Raw genomic sequence first — 25943 nt, forward strand, 5'->3', positions numbered from 1 at the left:
AGAGGGGAGAAAGAGGTCAAAGCACAGGGTAGGGCAGTGTGAACAAGACCAGCGGTGTCGTTTGACTTAGCAAACGAGGATCGGATATCATCAACCTTCTTTTCAAAATGGTTGACGAAGTCATCCGCAGAGAGGGAGGAGGGGGGGGAGGAGGATTCAGGAGGGAGGAGAAGGTAGCAAAGAGCTTCCTAGGGTTAGAGGCAGATGCTTGGAATTTAGAGTGGTAGAAAGTGGCTTTAGCAGCAGAGACAGAAGAGGAGAATGTAGAGAGGAGGGAGTGAAAGGATGCCAGGTCCGCAGGGAGGCGAGTTTTCCTCCATTTCCGCTCGGCTGCCCGGAGCCCTGTTCTGTGAGCTCGCAGTGAGTCGTCGAGCCATGGAGCAGGAGGGGAGGACCGAGCCAGCCTGGAGGATAGGGGACAGAGAAAATCAAAGGATGCCGAAAGGGAGGAGAGGAGGGTTGAGGAGGCAGAATCAGGAGATAGGTTGGAGAAGGTTTGAGCAGAGGGAAGAGATGATAGGATGGAAGAGGAGAGAGTAGCGGGAGAGAGAGAGCGAAGGTTGGGACGGCGCAATACCATCCGAGTAGGGGCAGAGTGAGAAGTGTTGGATGAGAGCGAGAGGGAAAAGGATACAAGGTAGTGGTTGGAGATTTGGAGGGGAGTTGCAATGAGATTAGTGGAAGAACAGCATCTAGTAAAGATGAGGTCAAGCGTATTGCCTGCCTTGTGAGTAGGGGGGGAAGGTGAGAGGGTGAGGTCAAAAGAGGAGAGGAGTGGAAAGAAGGAGGCAGAGAGGAATGAGTCAAAGGTAGACGTGGGGAGGTTAAAGTCACCCAGAACTGTGAGAGGTGAGCCATCCTCAGGAAAGGAACTTTCAGGCGTCAAGCTCATTGATGAACTCTCCAAGGGAACCTGGAGGGCGATAAATGATAAGGATGTTAAGCTTGAAAGGGCTGGTAACTGTGACAGCATGGAATTCAAATGAGGAGATAGACAGATGGGTCAGGGGAGAAAGAGAGAATGTCCACTTGGGAGAGATGAGGATTCCAGTGCCACCACCCCGCTGGCTCGATGCTCTAGGGGTATGCGAGAACACGTGGGCAGACGAGGAGAGAGCAGTAGGAGTAGCAGTGTTATCTGTGGTAATCCATGTTTCCGTCAGCGCCAGGAAGTCTAGGGACTGGAGGTTAGCATAGGCAGAGATGAACTCAGCCTTGTTGGCCGCAGACCGGCAGTTCCAGAGGCTGACAGAGACCTGGAACTCCACGTGGGTCGTGCGCGCTGGGACCACCAGGTTAGAGTGGCAGCGGCCTGTGCAGAGGGGAGAGAACAGGGATAGACAGACACATAGTTGACAAGCTACAGAAGTGTTGTTTCTTGTATTATTGTCTCTTGTGTCTTTAGAGAACTGTAAAATAAATAGAATAAGAACTATAACAAATTCATAAACAAACATTTAGCTGTTACAGTAGCTAGGTAATTTGTTGTATTTTGAGGCTTAAAATAAAGCAAAGATGTTTTGTGGTTGGAATTGCAGTATGTATTTAGTTAGTTTGAGATTTTAGGGTTAGGGTTAGACTGTGTCACGACTTCCACCGAAGGTGGCTCCTCTCCCTGTTCGGGCGGTGCTTGGCGGTCGTCGTCGCCGGCCTACTAGCTGCCACCAATCCCATTTTCCTTTTCATTTAGTTCTGTCTGGTTTTACACACCTGTGTCTTGTTTTGTTGATTTCGGTGGCTTTATAATTCCCCGCAGCAGGTTAGGTTGTGTGCGGGATTATTTTGCTGTAGGCAACACGTAAAGCGTGCGTGCCTGCCTGCACCACGGGCGTTGTTAGTTGTTTTTACGGTATGTGTTACCGTGGACATTTTGCTGGTAGGCTTTACGGAGTGGAGGTTTCTCCCCTGTATGTGTCGTTGTGTTTTTTCCGGATCTGCCAAAATAAACTGTGGTTTTTCCTGGAACCCTTCTGCTCTCCTGCTCCTGATTCCAGACACCCCCCACCATAGAGAGGCTCGGTTACAGACTGGACAAACAAAAAGTGGTTGCTAAGCAACCAGATACCAAGGTGTTTTGTGGAGAGGAAAATAGTGATAGTGCCAATATTTTGATAATCATTGTGATTGGAGGATAGCTGTGAGGGTTATCGAATCAGGATCAGGATATCCTTGAGCTCATTAATGAGAGAATGTTCATATTTGAATATGGCAAAAAGGCCAGTCTCTTTGGCAATGACAAGGAGTGGAAAGGAGTGGCATCTTAGCTATACACTGAGTGTACAAAACATTAGGAACACCTTCCTAATATTAAGTTCGACCCCCTTTGCCCTCAGAACAGCCTCAATTTGTCGGGGCATGGACTCTACAAGGTGTTGAAAGTGTTCCACAGGGATGCTGACCCATGTTGACTCCAATGCGTCCCACAGTTGTGTCAAGTTGGCTGGATGTCCTTGGGTGGTGGACCATTCTTGATACACACAGGAAACTGTTGTGCTTGAAAAACCCAGCAGCGTTGCAGTTCTTGACACACTCAAACTGGTGCGCCTGGCACCTACTACCATACCACATTCAAAGGCACTTCAATCTTTTGTCTTGCCCATTCATCCTCTGAATCGCACACATACACAATCCATGTCTCAATTGTCTCAAGGATTAAAAATCATTATTTAACCTGTCTCCTCCCCTTGATATAGACTGATTGAAGTGGATTTAACAAGTGACATCAATAAGGGATCATAGCTTTCACCTGGATTCACCTGGTCAGTCTCTCATGGAAAGAGCAGGTGTGCCTAATGTTTTGTACACTCAGTGTATTGAGAATTAAGAAATACAAATTATGCCTACAGAAAGCTGAGACCCTCCTCTCTTTGACAGGACCAAGGGGACTAAGCTTCCAAAGCTGTGTTTTTCCTATGATTGCATTTTGAAATGTTATACAATCATAAAGCATTTTTCTCTCAGGCACATGGGGGGAGAGATGAGTGGCTCACTCACCACAGCAGCAGGCACCAGCGAGGGCACAGGCACAGGCACAGGGGCCAGGCAGACACTTTCATTACAGGAATCATGTGGATAATGCACTTCACAGTTTGACCAAATCATGGTTTTAGCCGCCCAAAAATAGGAAGTTTTGAGTGAGGTGACAATGTAGAATATGCTCTTTCTACATTTATAGGCACCTTCTACGTTTTTCTGTTCCATGATCTTTGCTGTCTAACTGATGACAGAGTTGGAGCAGATCTCTTTCATGATGCTGCGTTTTACTTTGAATGTGAGTTTGTGCAACCTCAACTCAGCATATCAGAAAACTGGGCTGACCATCTTGGAAGTGGGGCCGGCCGTTGCCCACTGATCAGCCAAAGGCTCATTATAGACTACTATAACAGAGAAATTGCGCAAAAATAATAGTAAAAAAAAATCTTAACAGGCCCACGGCCATGTCACCCTTTTCATTGTTTTATTTTGATTGAACCGTTTTTTTGTGCGTGTCAATTTCGACCATCCCATCCAACTAAACAATGGTCCAGCCCATCTGGCATTTGCCATAATTGCCAGATGGGTAATCTGCCCCTGCTCTTACCTCTACATCTCAGGCTCTCTCCACATCAGCCCCTTACAGTAATGTAGCAATGTAAAGGGTGCCTTGATGTGAATATGGCTGTGTTTAGACAAGCAGCCAAAGACAGATTTTTACCCCCACTAATTGGTCTTTTGACCAATCAGATCAGCTCTGAAGAAGATCTGACGGGAAAAGATCTGATGTGATTGTTAAAATAAAAAAATCTGAATTGGGTGTCTGTTTAAACACTGCCTATCAAGAACAATATCTATCTGGTTAAAGCCTGCAGGTATCATGCTTTATAACTTGTTATAATAAGCATGTACATGTATGAGCATCAGCCTTTGTAATATATTGTCAAATGTATTATAATTAAGCCTCCCGAGGAGGTGTGGTATATGGCCAATATACCAGGCTAAGGGCTGTTCTTATCGGAGTGCCTGGATACAGCCCTTAGCCGTGGTATATTGGCCATACTGTATACAAAAAAATATTGGCCATATACCAGAGGTGCCTTATTTTTTATTGAAAACTGGTTACCAATGTAATTAGACCAGTAAAAATATATATTTTGTCATACCCCTGGTATATGGTCCGAAATACAACGGCTTTCAGCCAATCCGCATTCAGGGCTCGAACAACGCGGTTTATAATAAGGCTTATAAAATGTTATGTCTCTACGTACAGTATCAACTTTGAAACTTTTTTTCAGAATGTCTGGTAGGCTTTAAGTAGTAGGGTATAGTCAGGATAAGAGACTATTATAATACATTATAAACAGGGCATACGTGCTTGACAATACATTATGCATCATAATGAATATCTGCTTTGCCACAATAAACACCAATAAGAGTTGGATGAAACAAAGTTAAACAAATACCTCCAGGTAGATAACAAATCGTGACAATATAATCAATATCAAGACAATCCCAACTAGTGAGATGATACAAACTTTGCCGGTGTTTAGTGACGCTATTAGTGGTCACATGACTGAGAACCAATCGTAAAATCGAAAATATATTTACTTAGTTGGTACCGTGATATAATTTGAATCACTAAATATATTTGAGTAGATGTACTGACTGTGGCCAGTGTCTATCGTCTTGTGCTGAAGGGAAGATGAAGGGTATTATTCTGTTTACACTTCTGACCATCTGGTCAAATGTAGATTGCAAGTCTTGCTCATATTCTCCATCGCAGTGGTGTACCTCTTTGGACTCAGCCATCGAATGTGGGGTAAAATAAGTTCACTTGACGAGTTTCTTGTCGTAATTAAATGTATGCAATGTTTTGGTAACACATTGACTTAAACTGCGTGTTGTGGTTGTATCGCTGTAATTAATCTTCGTAGCCTGTGTCTTAGATTTATTTTTGTGTGTTTTGATTGGTCAGGGGTAGTCTTCAGTATCAGTCGAGTCTTTACTTTTATTGTGGCAGGTTCTGAAGCAGTGCCTGGAAACCAATGCCACCAAGCCCAACACGCTGGACCAGTCAGTTCAGGTGGAGCTGTATTATGAGAGTCTGTGCCCAGCATGCCGCTACTTCCTCACCTCACAGCTCTTCCCTACATGGACCATGCTACAGGACGCCATGAATGTCACGCTGGTGCCCTATGGAAATGCAGAAGTATGTACACTAGGCTAGAGACGACGACTCCCATCTCATGACTCTTGCTTTGATTTTGGATATAATACTTGGATGTCGTTATCAGTGAATGGAGTTGAGGAATGTTGTGTTTAGTCAAAGTCATTTCTGTTTGTCTCACTACAGGAATCTTTTGATGGGAAGAAGTATCAGTTCACCTGCCAGCACGGTGAAGAAGAGTGTCTTGGCAACATGCTGGAGGTGAGATTCTGGTAATGCTTTATTTTACATTCTACCAGGTAGTTATTTATTATTTATTACAACAATAATTACTGATTAATTGCCTAGCAATTACACTCATTGACGCATCACTAAAGCACCATATAGTTTCTTAGTTACTACCATGTAAATACCAGGTAATACTAGCTTAAACTGGGCTGAAACGTGTGTTTTTTTTCTCTCTCTCTCTCCTCAGACCTGCATATTCAGTGTTACAGGAAGTAACGCGTTCCAGATAATCTACTGCATGGAGGCCTCCACTGATGTGGTTAAAGCAGGCGAGAAGGTGCGTGACATATTGACTCTTACCTTCTCTCTATCTACACAAAACCATGAAAAGACCCTCCTCAAACAATATACAGCACTCCCTATTTTTATTCTAATACCCTTGAGAAATACGAACAAAAAGTTATAGAATGGAATTAGTTTTTGTGCTTGATGATTGATGATATGCTCTGCTCACATAAGATAGTGTAAGGGTATGGCTGGAGGGAAATATGAGATATGACTGGATGGCATTGTAAATATGAGGATACTTGGAAATAGTGTTCTGACCACCTCTTCCCTTGACAGTGTGTGGAGCTCTATGACCCAAACACCAAGTGGGACAGCATCATGACCTGTGTGAAGGGAGACCAGGGGAATCAGCTAATGCATCAGAACGCAGTGAAGACTGGTGCCCTGAAGCCAGCCCACGACTATGTGCCTTGGATTGTCATAAATGGGGTAAGTTCACTGAGGCAAAATATTTGTGTTGCTTGTGTCTGCATTGCATTTAATACTTTGTGTTAACTGTATTACAAACTGCTACGAGTAAGGTATTTAACCACTCAACAACGTTTATTGCCTCGACTGTTATAGTAATCTGGAAACTTTTCTCAGGAGCACACAGAAGAACTTCAGGACAAAGCAATGTCTTCACTCTTCGTTCTGATCTGCAGCATGTACAAGGTAAGTTTTGGCCCGTCCAAAAACACCACTCCAATATTAACAGTATAATGTCTTATCCATCTTGCCCATTCTTCTTTACTTGTTTCTATGCATCTTTTTCCTGCGTATAGAATAGCCTTTACATATACTGTACCATTGATGGTAAGTCAGTACCTGATGAAGTTGATATTTCTTGACGCCTTACTCCATCCAACCTTTTCTGAGTCAAGATCACTTTCGCAGTCAAAAAGCAAGAGGAGATCTAGCACCCAGATTTTTTTAAAGCATGACTTAAAAAAATGCAACATTAACCTAATAAAACAGTTCTGTAGGAAGGCGGTTTGTGCAGTAGGCCTACTAGCCTACATTATCTCAGTATATTGGCTATACAGTATGTCTGGCCTGCCAATATTGTTCTTCTCACACCATATAATATTTGAAAACCCAAGCTTTGATAACAAAATAGATCAGTTGTTATATGACTTGCGAGGCACAGCTGAGCAAAAATTTTAATAATTCTCTTTTTTATTTTACTGGACTGATGGTACCTGTATCTGATGGTCATGGTGCTTTCAAGACAACTGGGAACTCAGGGAAAAAATGAGGTCAAATCATGATGTCAGTGATCTTCAGGTTGGAAAGCCGGAGCTGTAGAAAGATGCCAGAGTTTCCAACTTGGAATTCTGAGTTGGATGACCATGGAAAACGATTATTTGTATTGAATGCACTGAAGTTGGAAGTCTGAGATTTCCGAGTTCCCAGTTGTTTTGAAAACGGCATTAGTCTCAGCAGAGGGAGGGAGAGAGCAGCAGAGGGTCCGCCTCTCACTGTCCCTGCTCTCTCCTTTCTTTCCTCCAGTGAGACTGACCAGAGAGAGGGGACACCGTCTTTCACTTGATGGCAAAACTCAAGTCGCACAGCATCTGCACAAATTCATGTTGTTCCTATGACCAGAGAAAGTGAAATATTCCTCGATATTAAAAAAGACACGAAGAGCTGCTGATAATAATAATATTAATAAAAACGCAGGGCTATCGATACACTTAGCTACTAATTCATTGCAGCTGCAGCGCAAGTGGAAGTAGGGAGAAGAGCATTTTATGTATTGTAATAGTGTTGAATAAAAACAGTGTTGACAGTGCTGAATAAAAACTTAAACATGAACTCACTCAAAAACAGCAGCTCTTTGCTGTATTCTTTAACCTCTATGGGCTAGGTGGGACGCTAGCGTGCCACCCGTGGTGCACTCCATCAACAGCAGGTGCATTTCAAGAGCGGCAAATTTGAATCCAAATAAATGTCAAAATTCAAATTTTTCAAACATACAACTATTTTACACCCTTTGAAAGATAAACATCTCCTTAATCTAACCACGTTTTACGATTTCAAAAAGGTTTTACGGCGAAAGCATAAATTTAGAGTATGTTAGGACAGTACATTTACAAGAGTTGTGTGTAATGTTTTGTCAAGTCAAAGACAGGGTCACCAAAACCATAAAACCAGCTAAAATGATGCACTAACCTTTTACAATCTCCATCAGATGACACTCCTAGGACATTATGTTAGACAATGCATGCATTTTTAGTTCTATCAAGTTCATATTTATATCCAAAAACAGCGTTTTACTATGGCATTGATGTTGAGGAAATCGTTTCCCTCCAATAACCGGCAGTCAAGTCAGCGTCACAAATTAAATAATTAAAATTAGAAAACATTGGTAAAATATTATATTGTCATTTAAAGAATTATAGATTTACATCTCTTGAACGCAATCAACTTGCCAGATTTAAAAATAACCTTACTGGGAAATCACACTTTGCAATAATCTGAGCACTGCGCCCAGAAAAATACGCGTTGCGATACAGACTAGACGTCATGTTGGGGAGATCTAAAATCGAAAATACTATGTAAATAATCCATTACCTTTGATTCTCTTCATCAGATGTCACTTCCAGGTATCACAGGTCCATAACGAATGTAGTTTTGTTCAAAAAAGCTCATCATTTATGTCCAAAAATCTCCGTCTTTTTAGCACATGATCTAAGCCAGCCGGACTTCTCGTCATGAACGAGGGGAAAAAAATATATTTACGTTCGTTCAAACATGTCAAACGTTGTATAGCATAAATCATTAGGGCCTTTTTAACCAGAACATGAATAATATTCAAGGTGGACGAATGCATACTCTTTTATAACGTATTGGAACGAGGGTACCCAACATGAACTCGCGCGCCAGGTGTCTAATGGGACATCATCGTTCCATGGCTCTTGTTCGGTCAGATCTCCCTCCAGAAGACTCAAAACACTTTGTAAAGGCTGGTGACATCTAGTGGAAGCAATAGGAAGTGCCAAAATATTCCTCAGCCCCTGTGTTTTTCAATGGGATAGGTTTAAAGTCAATACAACACATCAGGTATCCACTTCCTGTCAGAAAATGTCTCAGGGTTTTGCCTGCCAAATGAGTTCTGTTATACTCACAGACACCATTCAAACAGTTTTAGAAACTTTAGAGTGTTTTCTATCCATATATAATAAGTATATGCATATTCTAGTTACTGGGTAGGATTAGTAACCAGATTAAATCGGGTACATTTTTTTTATCCAGACGTGCAAATGCTGCCCCCTAGCCCTAACAGGTTAACAGTCACTCTCTGGTCCTGGTTTTAAAAGTTATTACATCTCATGTAGGCTAGTTGCCTATCAAACTTCGCTGTGGCTGGGGTCGTGGAAGCTGTAGGAATGGTGATTTGAACTATCCGATTTGCCAGCACAGTATGCGACCTCGATTTAGCCACAGATCTCCTGGTCCGCCGGGCAGGTGGAGTTTGTCTTTTCAGACAAATGAAATGGTTCAAAATGGGAACACTTCACCTGCCCGGTGTGCAGGACTTGTCAATGAAATGCAACACCAATAATATAAATAAAGGACAGCAAGCCTTTATTGTTGGCTTTTCTACAGAAATGTTTGGTGATGGACTAGGATCGCGATCGACCGGTTGGTGACCACTGCACTAGAGTGTGCTGTAGGAATAAGAAAGATATTCCTTTGATTTCTGTTCTCTGTCGTATTCTCCTTTAGCCGTCCAAGCCTGAAGCCTGTAGTACGGCTCTGATGAAACGACACAGAAGTTACAGTTACCATGGCGAGTAAATCATCTACGTCTCAACACTGCACTATACTGCCATGTGCCTCTGTGTTTGATTGCTAAATATGGATGGTAAATGCTAACTTAAACATTTGTGGTATCAATAATGTTTTAACGCTGTCAATGCTTTTTTAAAATCTGGTTTAACTATCAATATTACACAATTATTCAAAAATCCAGAAAATGGACGTCATGTACTGTTTCATTGTTCAATGAATGAGCCTTTGTGGAATGAGCTGTGTGAATTAAGCTCACTGATAGCAATCCATTTTTTATAAAGTGATTAAGTTACACTAGCCTTTGCAAAGGAATAGGGGGATGTAATGAATACGAAATTAAAGTAAACTACTTTAAAAGGACTTTGTCTTTCTTTATTAAATCTGTGTTTTATGTTGAATGTGATAAGTGTTTATCCTATTAGATCAGATATTTCTTTTTTGACAGGCGCTGTGGGGATGAATACCTTTTTGAGTGAGTGCTCTTACAGTAGACGGCTTTGTTGTGGTTGTCATGGTTCTGCATAGCTTCGCTGAGTCTTCCCTAGGGGAGACCGCAGACAAACCAGTGACATATCAAGCCTCTTCCCTGGCGGTTTAATAGGACTGTCTGTGCTGCTTTCAGTGCTGTTAAAGAGACATGTCCTCCCTTGTTATACTGCTGATTAAGGGTCATGTCCTTCAACATCATTCGGTCTGTCTATAGCACAATGTAAAAATGTAAGATCGAAAGTATGATGGTTACAAGATTTCACGCTGTCTGATTTTTCTTTGGTTGCATTTCTTAATCAAAAACGAAATAATGGAAGAATGAATAGCCTCCTCACAGACCTTACACACTGATCTAACGCTGAAGGTGCTGGTGTTGTGTAGACCCGATCTAGTTTTGGATGGATGCACCATTTTTATTGAGCTGTTTGGTTATCCAAAAACATATAACCTTTACGCTATGGATTATGGTCCCAGGTGTATCAGTGACAAAACTGAAGTGTGGATTTTCTAATCAGTGTCTTTCTAATCAAATCAGAAATATGACCTTTGCACCTTTTCTATGAATTGTGCTTCTAATGTGATTTATGGAAGGTGACATAGTAGCCTATCAGTGGAGGCTGGTGGGAGGAGTTATAGGAGGATGGGCTCATTGTAATGGCTTGAATGGAACAAATGGTGCAGAGTCAAACATATGGAAAACATGTGTTTGACTCCGTTTCATGAATTCCCTTGCAGGCATTACGATGAGCCCTTCCTCCTATAACTCCTCCCACCAGCCTCCTCTGTAGCCTATTCTTAGAAGGTTACAGTATGTCAAAACAATTTAATGTTCATCTATTTAGACATTTAATTTGTCAAGTCAATTTTCTATCATACTACTTCTTTGATGAATCAGAATTCCACATAAATTATGAGAGGGATCTTGTGCTTCAGCTGGATTGTTTTTTTGTGCAGCATTGGGGAGTATGATGTCCTCAAACTCCTCGATGTTATGCATTTGACACCAATGCTATGTATAAACCATAGACGAGTTAGGGGAAGCTGCTTTGAAGCCAAAGAGAATGCCAAGAGTGTGCAAAGCTATCATCAAGGCAAAGGGTGGCTACTTTAAAGAATCTCAAATATATTTTGATTTGTTTAACCATTTTTGGTTGCTACATGATCCCATATGTGTTATTTCATAGTGTTGATGTCTTCACTAGCTTTCTACAATGTAGAAAATAGTAAAATAAAGAAAAACACTTGGATGTGGGGCGGCAGGTAGCCTAGTGGTTAGAGCGTTGGACTAGTAACCCGAAAGGTTGCAAGATCAAATCCCCAAGCTGACAAGGTAAAACTCTGTTGTTCTGCCACTGAACGAGGCAGTTAACCCACTGTTCCTAGGCCGTCATTGTAAATAAGAAATTGTTCTTAACTGACTTGCCTAGTTAAATAAAGGTAAAATGAGTAGGTCTGTCCAAACTTTTGACTGGTACTGTACATCAATAACATCAAACATTTATCCTAGTGGACCACTTATTGGATAACCGTCGTTTGGAATAATAATCATGATTCCTCAGTTTAGCAGAGAATTTCTCGTCAAGATTACAGGAAGACGTTTTTCAACAGCAGGTTTCTTATCGTAACCAATACTGTGAGCTGTGGGGGCATGCTTGTCGCAGGCAATATCATTCAGCAAACCAGAAAAAAACGGAGGGTCCCTGAAAAGGCACGTGATTGGGCTCGTACAGGTAAGGTCCAGGACCAAGGACAGCAATCCGTGTTGTATGAAATAACTTTTGAAAGACAATGAACATGAATGTGCGAGGGCAAGATATATTCCTAATCATAACCAAAATAAAATGTATAGCATTAAAAAAAGTTCAACCATAATATTCGAAAACACACCCCTCTCGAATTGTATTCTTTATATTGACAGGATAATTGCACATTTTCCTTGTGTTTTCCAAGATACAATACAGTAGTATATAGGTGTCACTATTTGCAAGGACATGTGTTTCATGTTGCTGTGTCACACTGCCCTCTGCAATTTGCATGTTTTGCAGTTAGATGTTCAATGGGGCCTTTCATGCGCTACTTGTACCAGTGGCTGGACAAGTTATTTTTGTCGGCAATGCTCTACCTGCTGTCAGCAAGAAAGTCCTTACCGATCAGCTGATTGCATCACTGACCATGGAAGCATAGTATTTCATAGGGGAGTGTTTTTTTGGTTTTTTCAAGTCAGCGTTAACAGTATACTAAGTTAAATCAATGTCAACTTGGACTGTTTGCTTGCTCTTATGGAAAAGCTCACAACAAAACTCACTAAAGTGGGGTTGGAGGGACTTCCATAGATGGGAGATACCACAGTAACAGTTTTTTTTAATCTTCCCACAAGTATGGGCAAGATGGAGGGCCATAGTCTGTCTGAGGGGTTGGAGGAATTCAAAGACAAGTTCTGGGAGTTCTACAAGGTTAGTGGAATAGTATGACTGTGTTTTTCATATCCTAGCCCTAATTAGACCCTACAATTTGGCCTTTGTATTCTCTATCCTCTTACCTGCTTGATTTTATTGTCCTTTGTTCGGAAGGAATTTATTGTATCTTGCTTTTTAATGTATTAGTTTACTTGATAAGAACGGTTTGGATCAGAAGCATAGGCCCATTGTACTCTATATTTCTGTATTGATACCCCTCTAGTTCTCAAGGTTTGTTTGTGCTCCTTTTCCTTCAAGGCGGACTGGTGTGTTTGGCCCGCGGCAGAGGTTATCAACTTCTACTTCTTGCCTCCTAAGTTCCGAGTCCTCTATGTTAGGTATTCCCAAGGTACGCGCAATGTCGTCTGGGGTACGCCAAATAAACATGTGATTCACAGTCAGTTACACGTATCATTGTTGTAATAAGGTAATAATATACGTCTAGGAGAGGACATTAGTCACTGCATTTGTGTTATTTAAAAAATAAAATATTTTATTCATAGATAAGGAATAGCTTTTTCAAGCATCTTAAAAGATAGATAAAATCTTCATTATCGTTTTAATTTCAACAGCTTACTTTACTGGTATGGCTTGAATGTATAATTTATAATATGCCTGTAGGTTTCTTATGCTTTTCATTGAAGTTAAATTCATGGCTTACCATATGATATCTTATAAAACAGTATGTCAATGTAGCAATCTAATACTCTAGCTGCATAATCAATGATTATGTTAAACCCCAAACAGAATGTGTGTTTATAATTGCATTGTAACAGTGTAACATACAAAGTCCATATGCGTATTTATTAATGAGATCAGTAGGCCTATAAATAAATAAGAAAAGTTTCACATGCAACCCAACAAGATTGAACAACATTATTGTATAGATATGCCTACGACATACGTTTGATGTTGATTTGGACTCCACAGCATTTAGTTATCCTGTTGTCTCTACAACTACTTTATTCAGTCAGGCATTCTGAGACCCTTTTCGAGGAGAGACTACAGCAGAAGGCCTGCCTAATTTTGGGCCAATTTATTTTGTTTGTGGTAAAGTGCTGATGTTGTAAGAGATATGGAGAAGACACGCAATTAGGCTAACAGGTGATTCAAAATGATTCCAAAAACATTTTGTATTTCCATAGCACAAGTTGTGCACAAAAACGTATCAAGAAGTTATCGTTTGTGTTACATTGTGTGTACACCGTGTATTGGAAATGTTTTACCTGCATGAAGAAAATTGCATGTTTTGTATCCTCAAGATGGTATTCTTTTCCCCATTCTGAGAGCCTAGAAGACTAGCGCGCAATGCTACTGCACCTAAGCTACCTACTGAAATGGGCTAGGCATAAGCCTACCTCCGTTTGCAGACCTGGTGATTTTTGTAATTCGGTGATGGCGATTGTCTATTTTTTTTAACAGAACGTTTTTTATTACGTATTGGAAGCCTTTCAAACTCAAATTCAGTTAGAGTCAACATAGGTTATCTCCTCATCCGTAGATAACATTACGCGACATATGAACTCTAGCGAACTCTGGCCTGCCAAACCAGATTGTGGCGATACACATGCATGAATAATGGAATGTAATGAAGTATAGACTAGTATCTCTATTTCAAACCAGCATCTCTATTCTCATCTCTAGCTCTGCAGCTGAACAGTCATCTCTTCATTTTGTATCGTAGTACAAATCCGATTAGGACCCAATCGGCAACATCAAAGCTTGACATAGACATTTAGCTCTGCATACAGAAGGGTTGTGGAGTGCAAAAGGCCAGTTCAGCCAAATGTCTTAAGGGTATTATGAAAGATCTATCTATGACATGATCAAAAACAATGTTCCCCAACTGGCGGCCCCTGTGGGTGAATTTGTTTGGCTGACCAAGTTTTCTGAGCCCCAAATAATATACAATAAATACACACTATATATACAAATTAGTGGATTTGGCTATTTCAACCACACCCGTCGCTGACAGGTGTATAAAATCAAGCACACAGCCATGCAATATCCATAGACAAACATTGGCAGTAGAATGGCCTGTACTGAAGAGCTCAGTGACTTTCAACGTGGCACCATCATAGGATGCCACCTTTCCAACAAGTCAGTTCGTAAATGTTTTGCCCTGCTAGAGCTGCCCTGGTCAACTGTAAGTGCTGTTGTTGCGAAGTGGAAACATCTAGGAGCAGCAATGGCTCAGCTGCGAAGTGGTAAGTCACACAAATTCATAGAACGGGACTGCCGGGTGCTGAAGCGCATAGTGTGTAAAAATTGTCTGTCCTCAGTTGCAACACTCACTACCGAGTTCGAAACTGTCTCTGGAAGCAACGTCAGCACAATAATTGTTCGTCTGGAGCTTCATGAAATGGGTTTCCATGGCTGAGCAGCCGCACACAAGCCTAATATCACCATGTGCAATGCCAAGCGTCGACTGTAGTGGTGTATAGCTTGCCGCCATTGGACTCTGGAGCAGTGGAAAAGCGTTCTCTGGAGTGATGAATCACGCTTCACCATCTGGCAGTCCGACGGACAAATCTGGGTTTGGCGGATGCTAGGAGAACGCTACCTGCCCAAACACATAGTGCCAACTGTAAAGTTTGGTGGAGGAGGAATAATGGTCTGGGACTGTTTTTCATGTTTCAGGCTCCTTAGTTCCAGTGAAAGGAAGTCTTAATGCTACAGCATGCAATGACATTCTAGATGATTCTGTGCTTCCAACTTTGTGGCAACAGTCTGGGTAAGCCCTTTCTGGTTTCAGCATGACAATGCCCCCGTGCACAAAGCGAGGTCCATTCAGAAATGGATTGTCGAGATCGGTGTGGAAGAGCTTGACTGGCCTGCACTGAGCCCTGACCTCAACCCCATCGATCACCTTTGGGATGATTTGGAACTCCGACCGCGAGCTAAGGCTACAATGGCCTCAAACTGCACCATTTTGTTTCTCTTTGTCACCCACGCACTTTCAACATTTAGATAATAATTTATCCTCCTAGAGTTGATTGACGCACCGATGCATCAATCTAAATTACAGCAATTATAGCAAAAAAATCCCCAGCAAAATCTGTCAGTTGAAGCTAGAGATATCTGTTTTTACATTTCTAAATTTGACCTTTCCATTGTGTTAAAGATGGAGGATTGGTTGATTTCCAGTTTAAGTATACGTTTTTCCAAGATGATTGACGAGAAATGTATCGTCCAACCCATCTGGTATCTCACTGAACCCTCATGCGCCATGTCTTGAAATATGCAGACAGACGGATTAAATGTACATTCACATTGCACTCCCACAAGGCATGGATTATTGAGTCATTTAGTTTTACATTTAAGACTCTGCCGTTGTTGTCACGTCCTGACCAGTAAAGGGGTCTATTTGTTATTGTAGTTTGGTCAGGATGTGGCAGAGGGTATTTGTTTTCATGGTTTTGTGTATGTGTTTAGATAAAGGGATATTTTGTGTAGAGTGTTTCTGGGGTTTATTGGTGTAAGTGTCGATGTAGAGGGGGTAGTTGATTTAGGTGGTTCGGGGTGTGTGTGTATTGTAGAGGGGTATTTGATTTATGTGTTCCGGGGTGTTGGGTATGTTCTTGTGTTTGTATTTCTAAGGGGCTGTTCTAGTTTTGTATTTCTGTGTTGGCCTGGTATGACTCTTAATCAGGAACAGCTGTACATCGTTGTTGCTGATTGAGAGTCATACTTAGGGAGCCTGTTTTCACCTGTCACTTTGTGGGAGGTTATTTCCGTGTTTAGCGTTATGCCTTACAGGACTGTCTATCGTCGTTGTGTTTTTGTATACGTGTTTGTTTTGGTTTCCCTTCTTTGTCCAAATAAAAGAAGATGAGTGTACATATACCCGCTGCGTTTTGGTCTCAATCCTACGACTACCGTGACAGTTGTGCTGTAGAATTTGTGAATTTTGTCTCTTGTGTAATAAATTCTATACGTTAGTTTATGCTGGATTAAGTGTACATTTTCGTTAGTTCGTTAGTTATGTTCCAACATTACCTCCATCTTGTGCCAATATTAGTTGTTTTCAAGCTTTGTTTCCAATAGTTTATATTTGTTTCTAATAGACTGTCAGTTAGATAGGGTCTCTGCAAGGTTTTGTATAAAGCGCCTTCAGAAAGTATTCACACCCCTTGACTTTTTCCACATTTTGTTATGTTACAGCCTGCATTTAACAATTTATTAAATTGAGATGTTTTGTCACTGGCCTACATACAATATCCCATAATGTCAAAATGGAATTATGTTTTTGTAAATCATGTCTGGCAAAAACCAAACACCGCATTCCACAGTAGAACCTCATACCAACGGTCAAGCATGATGGTAGAACTGTGATGGTTTGGTGATGCCATCCATCTGTGAGCTGAAGCTCAACTGGGTCATGCAGCAAGACAATTGTCCAAAACTCACAATCAAGTCTACATGAAAATGGTTAAAAAGCAACACATTTGAAGTTTTGGAATGACCTAGTCAAAGTCCAGTCTTAATCTCAATTGAGATGTTGTGGCAGGACTTGCAGTTCATGCTTGAAAACACACAAATGTTGCTGAGTTAAAGCAGTTTTGCATGCAAGAGTCGATGTGAGAGACTGATCAACAACTACAGGAAGCATTTGGTTGCAGTCATTGCAGCTAAAGGTGGCACAACCAGTTATTGAGTGTAAGGGGTAAATTACTTTTTCACACAGGAGAACTGGGTGTTGCATACTTTTGTTATTAAATAAATAAAATAAGTATATTTTGTTTTTTGTAAACTCACGTTGCCTTTATCTAATATTAGGTTTTGGTTGAAGATCTGATAACATTCAGTATCAAAAATATGCAAAAATGGGGGACCAGAAAGGGGGCAAATAATTTGTCACGGCACTGTATGTAAATTGTATATTTCTGTATTTCATTCTCAATAAGTTGGCAAACATTTCTAAAAACATGTTTTCACTTTGTCATTATGGGGTATTGTTTGTAGATAGGTAAGAAATAAAATATATTTAATCAATTTTGAATTCAGGCTCTAATTCAACAAAATGTGGAATAAGTCAAGGGGTATGAATACTTCTGAAGGCAATGTATCTTATCTATCAAATGAGCATCCTTTTCTGACTCAAATAGGATTCCCTCAAGATTACTCTGATGTCCAAAAGATTTGATTGAAATGTATTTGAAAATATCTACATGGGTCAGTCTAAAATTGCTTTTTAATTCGGTCAAGGAAATAAATGCATTTCCTATTACCAAGTAATATACAGTTTATATGCCTTTAGTTTTCAATGTAGACCAATTTATCAGTGAATTCTGAAAAGCTGTCCAAGGATTGTTCCATAGTGTTATGTTTTTAGGGAGTGATATTGGTTCTTGTAGAATAAATGACATTTTCTTCCATGTTGTTATAGTGTTCTTAACTATCAAGTTGTTAATGTTCTGAGCTTTATCCTTAGAAAACAGACACGTGAAAAGATTCTGGGGATGAGCATGCGTATCTTCAACATGTACCCATTGTTCCTCTTTAGTGCATTTAACTATACTGTATGTTACAAGTAAAAGCCCTGGGTGGTGAGTTGATACAAATCCTAAGTATTTAATATTTTTGGTGGTCCACTTAATGGATTGCTGTAGATCATGAGTTATTCTTTTTTATTTTTCCTGTTGTCATTATTTCAGTCCCAACCTCCCATCCTTGCCCATTATTTCCCATCCTTGCACATTCTTACTCAAACAAGCCAAGCTGGTTCCAACCTCCCATAATTTCCCACCCTCCCTACCTTTCAGACACACTTACACCCATCTATCCATCCATCCTTCAACTTACTCATCCATTCTTATTAATTCCTGCCCAACATATACCCCATGCATCCACACACCCATTCTCTCTCACCCTCCTACACATATTCAGATTTGGTTTTATTTATGTTGTGGCACTGGCACCGTTTGAAAATGGAAGGGCCTCCCGAGTGGTGCAGTGGTCTAAGGCACTGCATCGCAGTTGCTAGCAGTGTCACTAGAGATCCTGGTTCGAGTCCAGGTTCTGTCGCAGCCAGTCACAACCGGGTGATTCATGGGGCGGTGCACAATTGGCCCAGAGTTGTCCGGGATGTCCTTGTCCCATCGCGCTCTAACGACTTCTGTGGTGGGCCAGGCGCATGCACATTGACATGGTCACCAGGTGTATGGTGTTTCCTCCGACACATTGGTGTGGCTGGCTTCCGGGTTAAGTGGGCAGTGCAGCTTACAGGAGTTGCAGTGATGAGACAAGACTAACTACCAATTGGATACCATGAAATTGGGGGTAAAAATGTAAAAATATGAACATGGAAAACTTTTATTAATAGGTTCCATTGTAATTTCTCGTTCAAATATTTTTTATTGAACACACACAAGAATGGTGTATAGGTATAAAAGAGAAGTATGCAATTCTTATCTAAACATAGATAAGAATTGCATACAGAAACAACAAGATCCAGAGTTCTGGGTACAAAACAAATATTACAGAACAAGACATACAGAACAAGGACAGGTAGAAAGAAAGAGGGTAGATGTCACCCCCCCCTTATTCCCCTCTCGACTGCTCGGGTGGCGGGGCAAGCAAATGCTGCCCCGAGGTAGATTCAAATATTACAATTGAGAGTGCGTTAAAATGTACAAATTCACAGCACCGACTGGTCCAAGTAAGAGAGGAAAGGCTGCCAGATTTGATCAAATGTTGATAATTTATTGTTCAGAAAATATCTAATTCTTTCTAAGTGTACAGTGTTTGCCAATTCGCTGAGCCATAATTTGGTAGAGGGCGCTTCCCTCCTTTTCCAAAACAACAAGATTCATTTTTTTGCCGAAATGAGACTGTCAGTGTCCGTGTATAGGAGATGAGAAAATAGAGTCAATCGCAGGACACCGAACTGAGTAAAACATACGTCTTTACTCTAGAAAAAGTTCATCATACAAAATCTACGCAGGGATAAAACAATAACTATACATAGAACAACACGACCAACAGTAAAACAATAACGCACGAAACATCATGAATATCAGAGGGTTTAAATAGGGAAGTAATCATAACGAAATGAGAACCAGGTGTGAACAATCAAGACGTAACAAATGGACAAAGAAACATGGATCGGTGGCAACTAGAAAGCCGGTGACGATGACCGCCGAACGCCGCCCGAACAAGGAGAGGCACCAACTTCGCCGGAAGTCGTGACAGAGACTGTAAGAGATTAGTTGTTTTTGGAGGTTGGTTAATCCGTTTAGGGAATCAGACACTCCCAGGATTATCATAAGCGGGTCTGGGTCTATTGAAGTCTCCAGAACTTCAGAGAGGATGCTAAAAAATCCACACCAATAACCATACAAGTTAGAGCATAGGGCAAAGCAGTGGAGTAGTGTACCCTGCTCAGCCTGGCATTTATCACACATAGGGGATGTACCAGGAAATATCCTATGCACCATTGTAATTTCTGAGATGGTTATATTTGACCTTGAGGCAATGTCTTTTACATGTTGGCATTGAGATGTAGGCATATTTCTCTTGACTTATGGACAAACACCAAACAACCAAACTTTAATACACGGTCAGATTCAAGTTTTGTCCACAAAGTCACAACCGAAGAATTCTCTATTTGACGGGTCCTCTCCCATGTAACTATTCCCCTGGTCATTGCTGTAAATGAGAATGTGTTCTCAGTCAACTTACCTGGTAAAATAAGGAGTTAAATAAAAACGAAAAAGAAAACCTCTCAGGCCTTAGGTGGACACTGCTAGTATTCTAACGTGTTTTTCACTCCCATCAGTGGCAAAATGTTTGACCTGCATAAAGAAAATTCATATTCAGAGGAGACCTCCATGGATCCCATCGAAAAGCCTGACCTCACCTGTACGGTCAAAAGGCTCTTCTCTGGGAGGCTGCAACTCCCCCTTCTGTCCCGCCAAAACTCCACCCAGGACGTCAGGAAGAGCGCAGAGCCAGAGCAGCCCATCTCCTCACTCTGCCTCCAGGTCACTAGGAGCCTGGAAACCATCACTAGCTGCTATCCAGTTAGTCACATGTTTTTTTGCTCTTGGGCTCAATTCCAAACCAATGTATCTTTTTACCCCTATGTCCTTGTTAGTCTTGTGGTTTGTTTGGATAGCTGATCCCTTCCATTCCTCTCCTCCATGTGGTGTGGTGTAGGGCGAGTGGGAAAGTTAGATGATGAAAGGGGGCTGGATTTAGAGCCTCGCAGTTGGGGTAGTGCTATCTATCTCTTTCCTGTAATGCTTGCCTCAACCTAAAAATACATCTAAAATACTTTGATACTTTGAAATAGTAAAAGGGTCCCAATACAAGTCCTGCACATTCCCACTAGCATATCTGATTGGATGCAATATGAACATATACAGTAGGAGCCCTATTGAATAACTAAAAGCAGTGTGTGGCTCTGTTGAAGGTTTGGTAAGCTTGACTGTCAACTTCATGCTTGTCATGTCTTCCTCCCTAAATGGAAACTCATTTCCCCCGATAATGACCTATAACAGCTCAACTAAAACTACAGTCATGTAAATTGTATCTCAATAATACAACAGCAGACAAAACCCATATGATAGTTTTCACTGATTAATCAAAGATCACAAGATTCACTAATGACTACTTGGGCATCTATCTCCCTTGGGAGCACGTGAAATACTGTGTGTGTCTCTCTGTGTGTGTGGGGGGGGGGGGGTTTACTTCCTGGTTCAGGAGCCTTCTGATTGGACCAGAAGTAAAATTGTGCCACCATCTTCCCCCTCTGTGCTCTGTGGTTGTTGTTGTTTTTTTGAAGAGAAGAGGAATGAAGACATTCCTGTTTCACGGTCAGTTATATCTCCTTGTTATCAGCCAAGCATGTGAGAAGGGTAGGAAGAGCTGTCTTTGTTTTTCCACCAACATGAATTTAACTTTTTTGTTTTGCCGCAGACATGAATTGTCTATTCCTGTCTGCTGTGGTTTGAATCAATTCTAGTTGGATTATTTTGGAACACAATGTAAAATTCGTAGTATGAAGGGCTGGGTAATGGAAGATGATATAACAAGCCGATAGGGGGCGCCAGGTCGTATTGCAATATGAGGTAGCATTGACAACAGTGGCTCATGGTCTTTAAACGCTTCTCATTGTGACCATATGTGACTGGGTTGGTAGCCGATCACTCTCAAACTATTACAGTATACAGTTTGATACAGTTCATTGGACTCCAAACATAATGTTATCAACCTGTGAATGTCAAACCTTTAGAATTGTGTTTAAAGAGTATTGTACTCTTGAATAGATGTGTTGTGGCTATTTTATAGCCTTTATGTTGACCTAACTGCTAATATCTCCAGTCATCGCCCTCATTCTTGTTCTCACGGGGAGGCATTTATGATACACTGCTTTCTTTCTAAAAATATAGAAAGCAAAATAAACTTCAGCTGAAAAACAAGGCATTTTTATGCAACAAAAGCATTTAAATTGAGCTGTATTTAATCTTTTATTAAAACAAACCTTAGTGATCTGTCACAGGATGCTTTGAAATGTTACTCTTACTTTGGAACAAGAGGTTTGTTCAGACATTTACCCTGAGGTGGTTGTTTGAAAGTTGTGAGAGTGTTAGTCCCAAAGGGGTTCTTCTCACCACCATCCCATTGTTAATGATTGGTGTTCTTTAATAAGGACACTCTATTTGACAGTTGGGAGAGAACCAAAAGAGTCCGTTTTAAAAGGCAACACTGTCTTAGCCTCTACCAGGCTGGCTGTCATAGGTTTCTCCTGCGTCAAATGTTCCGACTCCTAGGTTATTCTGGGGAGCCCGGTGCTCAGCTGCAAGTCGTAAGATTGCAGGAAAACCTTTTCTTTTATTCTCCTGATAAACAAAGCCGCCCAAGGAAGTGAGCCCCCCAGCCACAGATAGAGAACCATCGTGACAGAGTCCATGCTCTTTATAACTTTATCTACCCTGGTTTTTTATAGTCGGGGTCCTTCATGTGACTTTTCCTGGTAGGCTTGTGAGCATGTGAAAGGCAAACGGACTTCTTGAAGCACATTTTTTGGACGTCACAAACAATAGCACTGGGACTTAGACCGGAGTAATGTTAAGTTGAGTAGGTTTAATGTTTATACTCTGAGGACTTGAGAGAGGAAGTTATTACAGAGCATAGTTTGAAGTGGACCAGCACTGGGCTCTGGGGAGAGGAGGGGGAGGGGGCAGATCTGTCATGCCTCTTGCTCACTTTAAATCAGGCGTCCATATTTAGACTGAAGGGAGGGAAGGCCTAGCAGTTATGTAAACAAAAGCCTGGGCAGGCAGGGGAAGGGATTGCACTGTAATAATATTTTAGTCCATTAACCACGACTATGACCTTTGGAGAAAGACAGGGCTGTTTTCAAATAACGGACATGGTCAGATAGAGAGCTGTCTAGCTTTTTCACGTTCTCTCAGAGCACTTTCGAGAGCACCCACTAGAGTCAGTATTAGTTGAATCCCTGACTAATGGAGTGATAAGTCCAGGTATACTGACCTCCATGCTGACCTGACCAGTCAGTTTTGTGAGAGGAGGATAGGACCGGTCAAGCTTCAAGGTTGATCAGAGTCACCAGGAGAGCGTAGCCAAGCCAGGACAAAGGGACAGCGGGAACCAGGACCAAGTGACTGACGACATGAGCGAAGCATGCTCTGAGGGGGAGCGGTCCGAAGAGCTATCTGAGGAGCAGCTGGTCAGCAGGCTTCCGGTCATCCAACTCAAGCCCAGGTCGCCAGGCATATCCCCTAAAATCTGCCCACGCGACTCCCCCCGTGGGTCACCCCGAAACTCCCCGATGCTCTGCAGGAAGCTGCTGATGAACCGAAGCATCAGTCTACAGAGGCGCTACACTTTGGCCTACACTCCCAGGTAGAGACCTTACTGTGTTCTATGCCGGTCTTTTCCAGTCTCGTGGTCCCTTAGGGCTGCATGACTTGCCCTGTTGTGTTTAGAGGGCAAACTTTCAAAGCTGGTAGAAAAAAGGTTTTCGGGGCCTTTTTAAAGGTGATTTGAAGTTAAGTCAGCAGTGAGGGTTTTATATACGGTGGCTAACAATAACTTTTGAAAGTACTGGCTTGTGCTGTGCTTGAATAGATGCCTTTGTTGTAGAAGAGCAGAATCTCTTCTATCGGCTGGCCTCAGGTGGTCTAACTCATATGAAGCCTTCTTTCTCTGTTGTGTTGTTTTCCACGTAGCAACAGTTAATTTGAAGAAAAACAAATGGATTCTTAAAGGAGCTCTTAAGAAATGGTTTTACAAGGTCCTTCTCTCCATACACTAGAGTTGTTGTAATAACAGATTAATATGAAATATTACAGAGGAGGTGTATAAAAGCTTTGTTCCCTTTTAAAAGTATATACATCTCATCAATGTTCCCTCTAAGCTGCATGTGGAGCTTCCCGGGACTGCCACGCAGAAGAAATATCAGCGTGGGCAGAAAATACGAATTTCACTCAACTTTCTTGAGTTTTCCCCGTTAGTTAACACTATCAACATTTCCCTTTACTGTGGGAATTGTGATCGAATCAACGCACTATTAGCCACTTTCAATGCTATATACCAAAACAGAACGAACTTTGCAAGACTTAGTATGCAAAACTAACGATGCCAAGAGATTTTGGTGTAGGCAGAACACATCAGAGTAGGATACGACTCAGGCCCGTACTCTTCACAGACCTGTGTGCCATAACCAGAGCTTTAGTAGGCCTATATACAAATAGACCATTGCCATATATGGATCAAGCCATTCACTTTGTACTGGACTGTGTTTACAGCATGAGCGGTCATGAGTAGATGCGCTTGTTTTAAGATCAAAGCAAGAGCTACATTTAGTGACTCGTGCGCATTTGTACATTTGTTCATATCGTTTGCTAGTTATTGAGTTATTAGCCCAGTTATAGATCATTTGTAGTCAGCAGTGGGGGAGTGATTGCACAAAAGCACAAAATGTGTGCATTTCTAGACATCTTTGAAAAGAGAGTCAGGTAAAGAGCTGTTTTTTTTGGTTTTAAAGGGGGCAGTGTTGTATTTTGCGACAGGCTTGAATAAGCTAAGTAGACAATAGGCAGAGGGAAGCATAATTTGTCTAATTCTCTGTAATAATGGTGTGGGAATAATTACGCATTTTATTTTGTAAAGTGGTTTCTTGCATCAAACAACACAACAACATTTTCTGTCACCTCCTTGTCTGAAGGACAAGTGGATAAACAGGTTCATGTCAAGACCTGCATGTAGGGCTACATTGAACACCACACATCAGCTGCTAATGTAGGCTGAATGATAGAAAAGCTATTTCCATCTTAATATGTTATGGGATGCATTTTCTCCATTGTTTTCAATGGTATGTTACTCTGGTAGGCCTACATTATGATCAAATAGCCACAGTAGCCTACTTGACCACTGTTAAAACTAACTTAAACATTGCATCTCATTCCTTTTTTATTCTGCATAGGTCTTTGTTTTTCTTGTGGACTAACAAGAATAATTAGATGAGGTGTTCATGATATTCTCAGAGCATTAAGTCCTACTCCCAAGTAATGGGAATTTGGTTGGTATTTAGTTGGTCTGCCAAATGCTTACTCAATAGGTGCTCTGCTGAGGAGAAAAATATATTTACGTAAATGTGCATTAAGTCTACAACATACAATACAAATTTACTGAAGATTTGTTATAATTGTCAGACTGCAGAGTTTTATTTGAAATGACAGTATACAGTCTGAACATTGGGTCCCTGATAACAAACTTGTAATACCTGGTTAGGTCTAAGTTTTAGACTCTATTTGATGTTGAGTCTAGTATCCGCATATTCCTATGGATAGTCAGATACATAGGTGTTTCTTGGCTAGATGGCTTTTTGTTGTGTGTTCATTACCTTTTCTACTCTGGTAGTTGAATGGTAGTATTAGTTGAATGGTAGGATTATTGAATGGTAGTATCAGTTTACATTTACATTTATCCAGACCGACTTACAGTAGTGAGCACATACATGTTTCATAAAAAAAATATTGTACTGGCCCCCCCGTGAGAATCGAATCCACAACCCTGGCATTGCAAGCACCTTGCTCAACCAACTGAGCTACACAGGTAATATTAGTTTAAAACCTCTACAGGATCGGTGGGTCCCCCGCGGGACGGTTGAGTTAACGTAGGCTAATGTGGTTAGCATGAGGTTCTAAGTAACAAGAACATTTCCAAGGACATAGACATATCTGATATTGGCAGAACGCTTAAATTCTTGTTAATGTAACTGCACTGACCAATTTACAGTAGATATTACAGTGAAAGAATACCATGCTGTTGTTTGAGGGGAGTGCACTTGAAAATGTATTAATAAACCAATTAGGCACATTTGGGCAGTCTTGATTCAACATTTTGAACAGAAATGCAATGCTTCATTGGATCAGTCTAAAACGTTGCACATACAATACAGCCATCTAGTGGCCAAAATCTAAATTGTGCCTGGGCTGGAATAATACATTACAGACTTTCTCTTGCATTTC

The 25943-nt window shown here is 41.2% G+C and overlaps 2 protein-coding genes across 2 annotated transcripts in view; both read left to right on the forward strand.

Moving 5' to 3' along the window:
* Positions 1-4649: 4649 nt before the first annotated feature.
* Positions 4650-9849, forward strand: LOC106599011 (gamma-interferon-inducible lysosomal thiol reductase-like). The gene is given in 7 exon segments (NM_001314702.1): positions 4650-4795; positions 4997-5185; positions 5330-5404; positions 5619-5708; positions 5996-6148; positions 6305-6373; positions 9431-9849. Coding segments are annotated over 7 exon segments (765 nt in total). The 5' UTR covers positions 4650-4678; the 3' UTR covers positions 9503-9849.
* Positions 9850-22626: 12777 nt separating this feature from the next.
* The window catches only part of LOC106599012 (cAMP-specific 3',5'-cyclic phosphodiesterase 4D), an 89750-nt gene continuing 86433 nt past the window's right edge, over positions 22627-25943 (forward strand). The window contains exon 1 of the mRNA XM_045714544.1: positions 22627-23313. Coding sequence (XP_045570500.1) covers positions 23081-23313 — 233 coding nt within the window. The 5' untranslated portion in view covers positions 22627-23080. The remainder of the gene's footprint in view (positions 23314-25943) is intronic.

This window comes from Salmo salar, chromosome ssa03 (genome assembly GCF_905237065.1).
Source record: "Salmo salar chromosome ssa03, Ssal_v3.1, whole genome shotgun sequence".
NCBI classification, from domain to species: domain Eukaryota; kingdom Metazoa; phylum Chordata; class Actinopteri; order Salmoniformes; family Salmonidae; genus Salmo; species Salmo salar.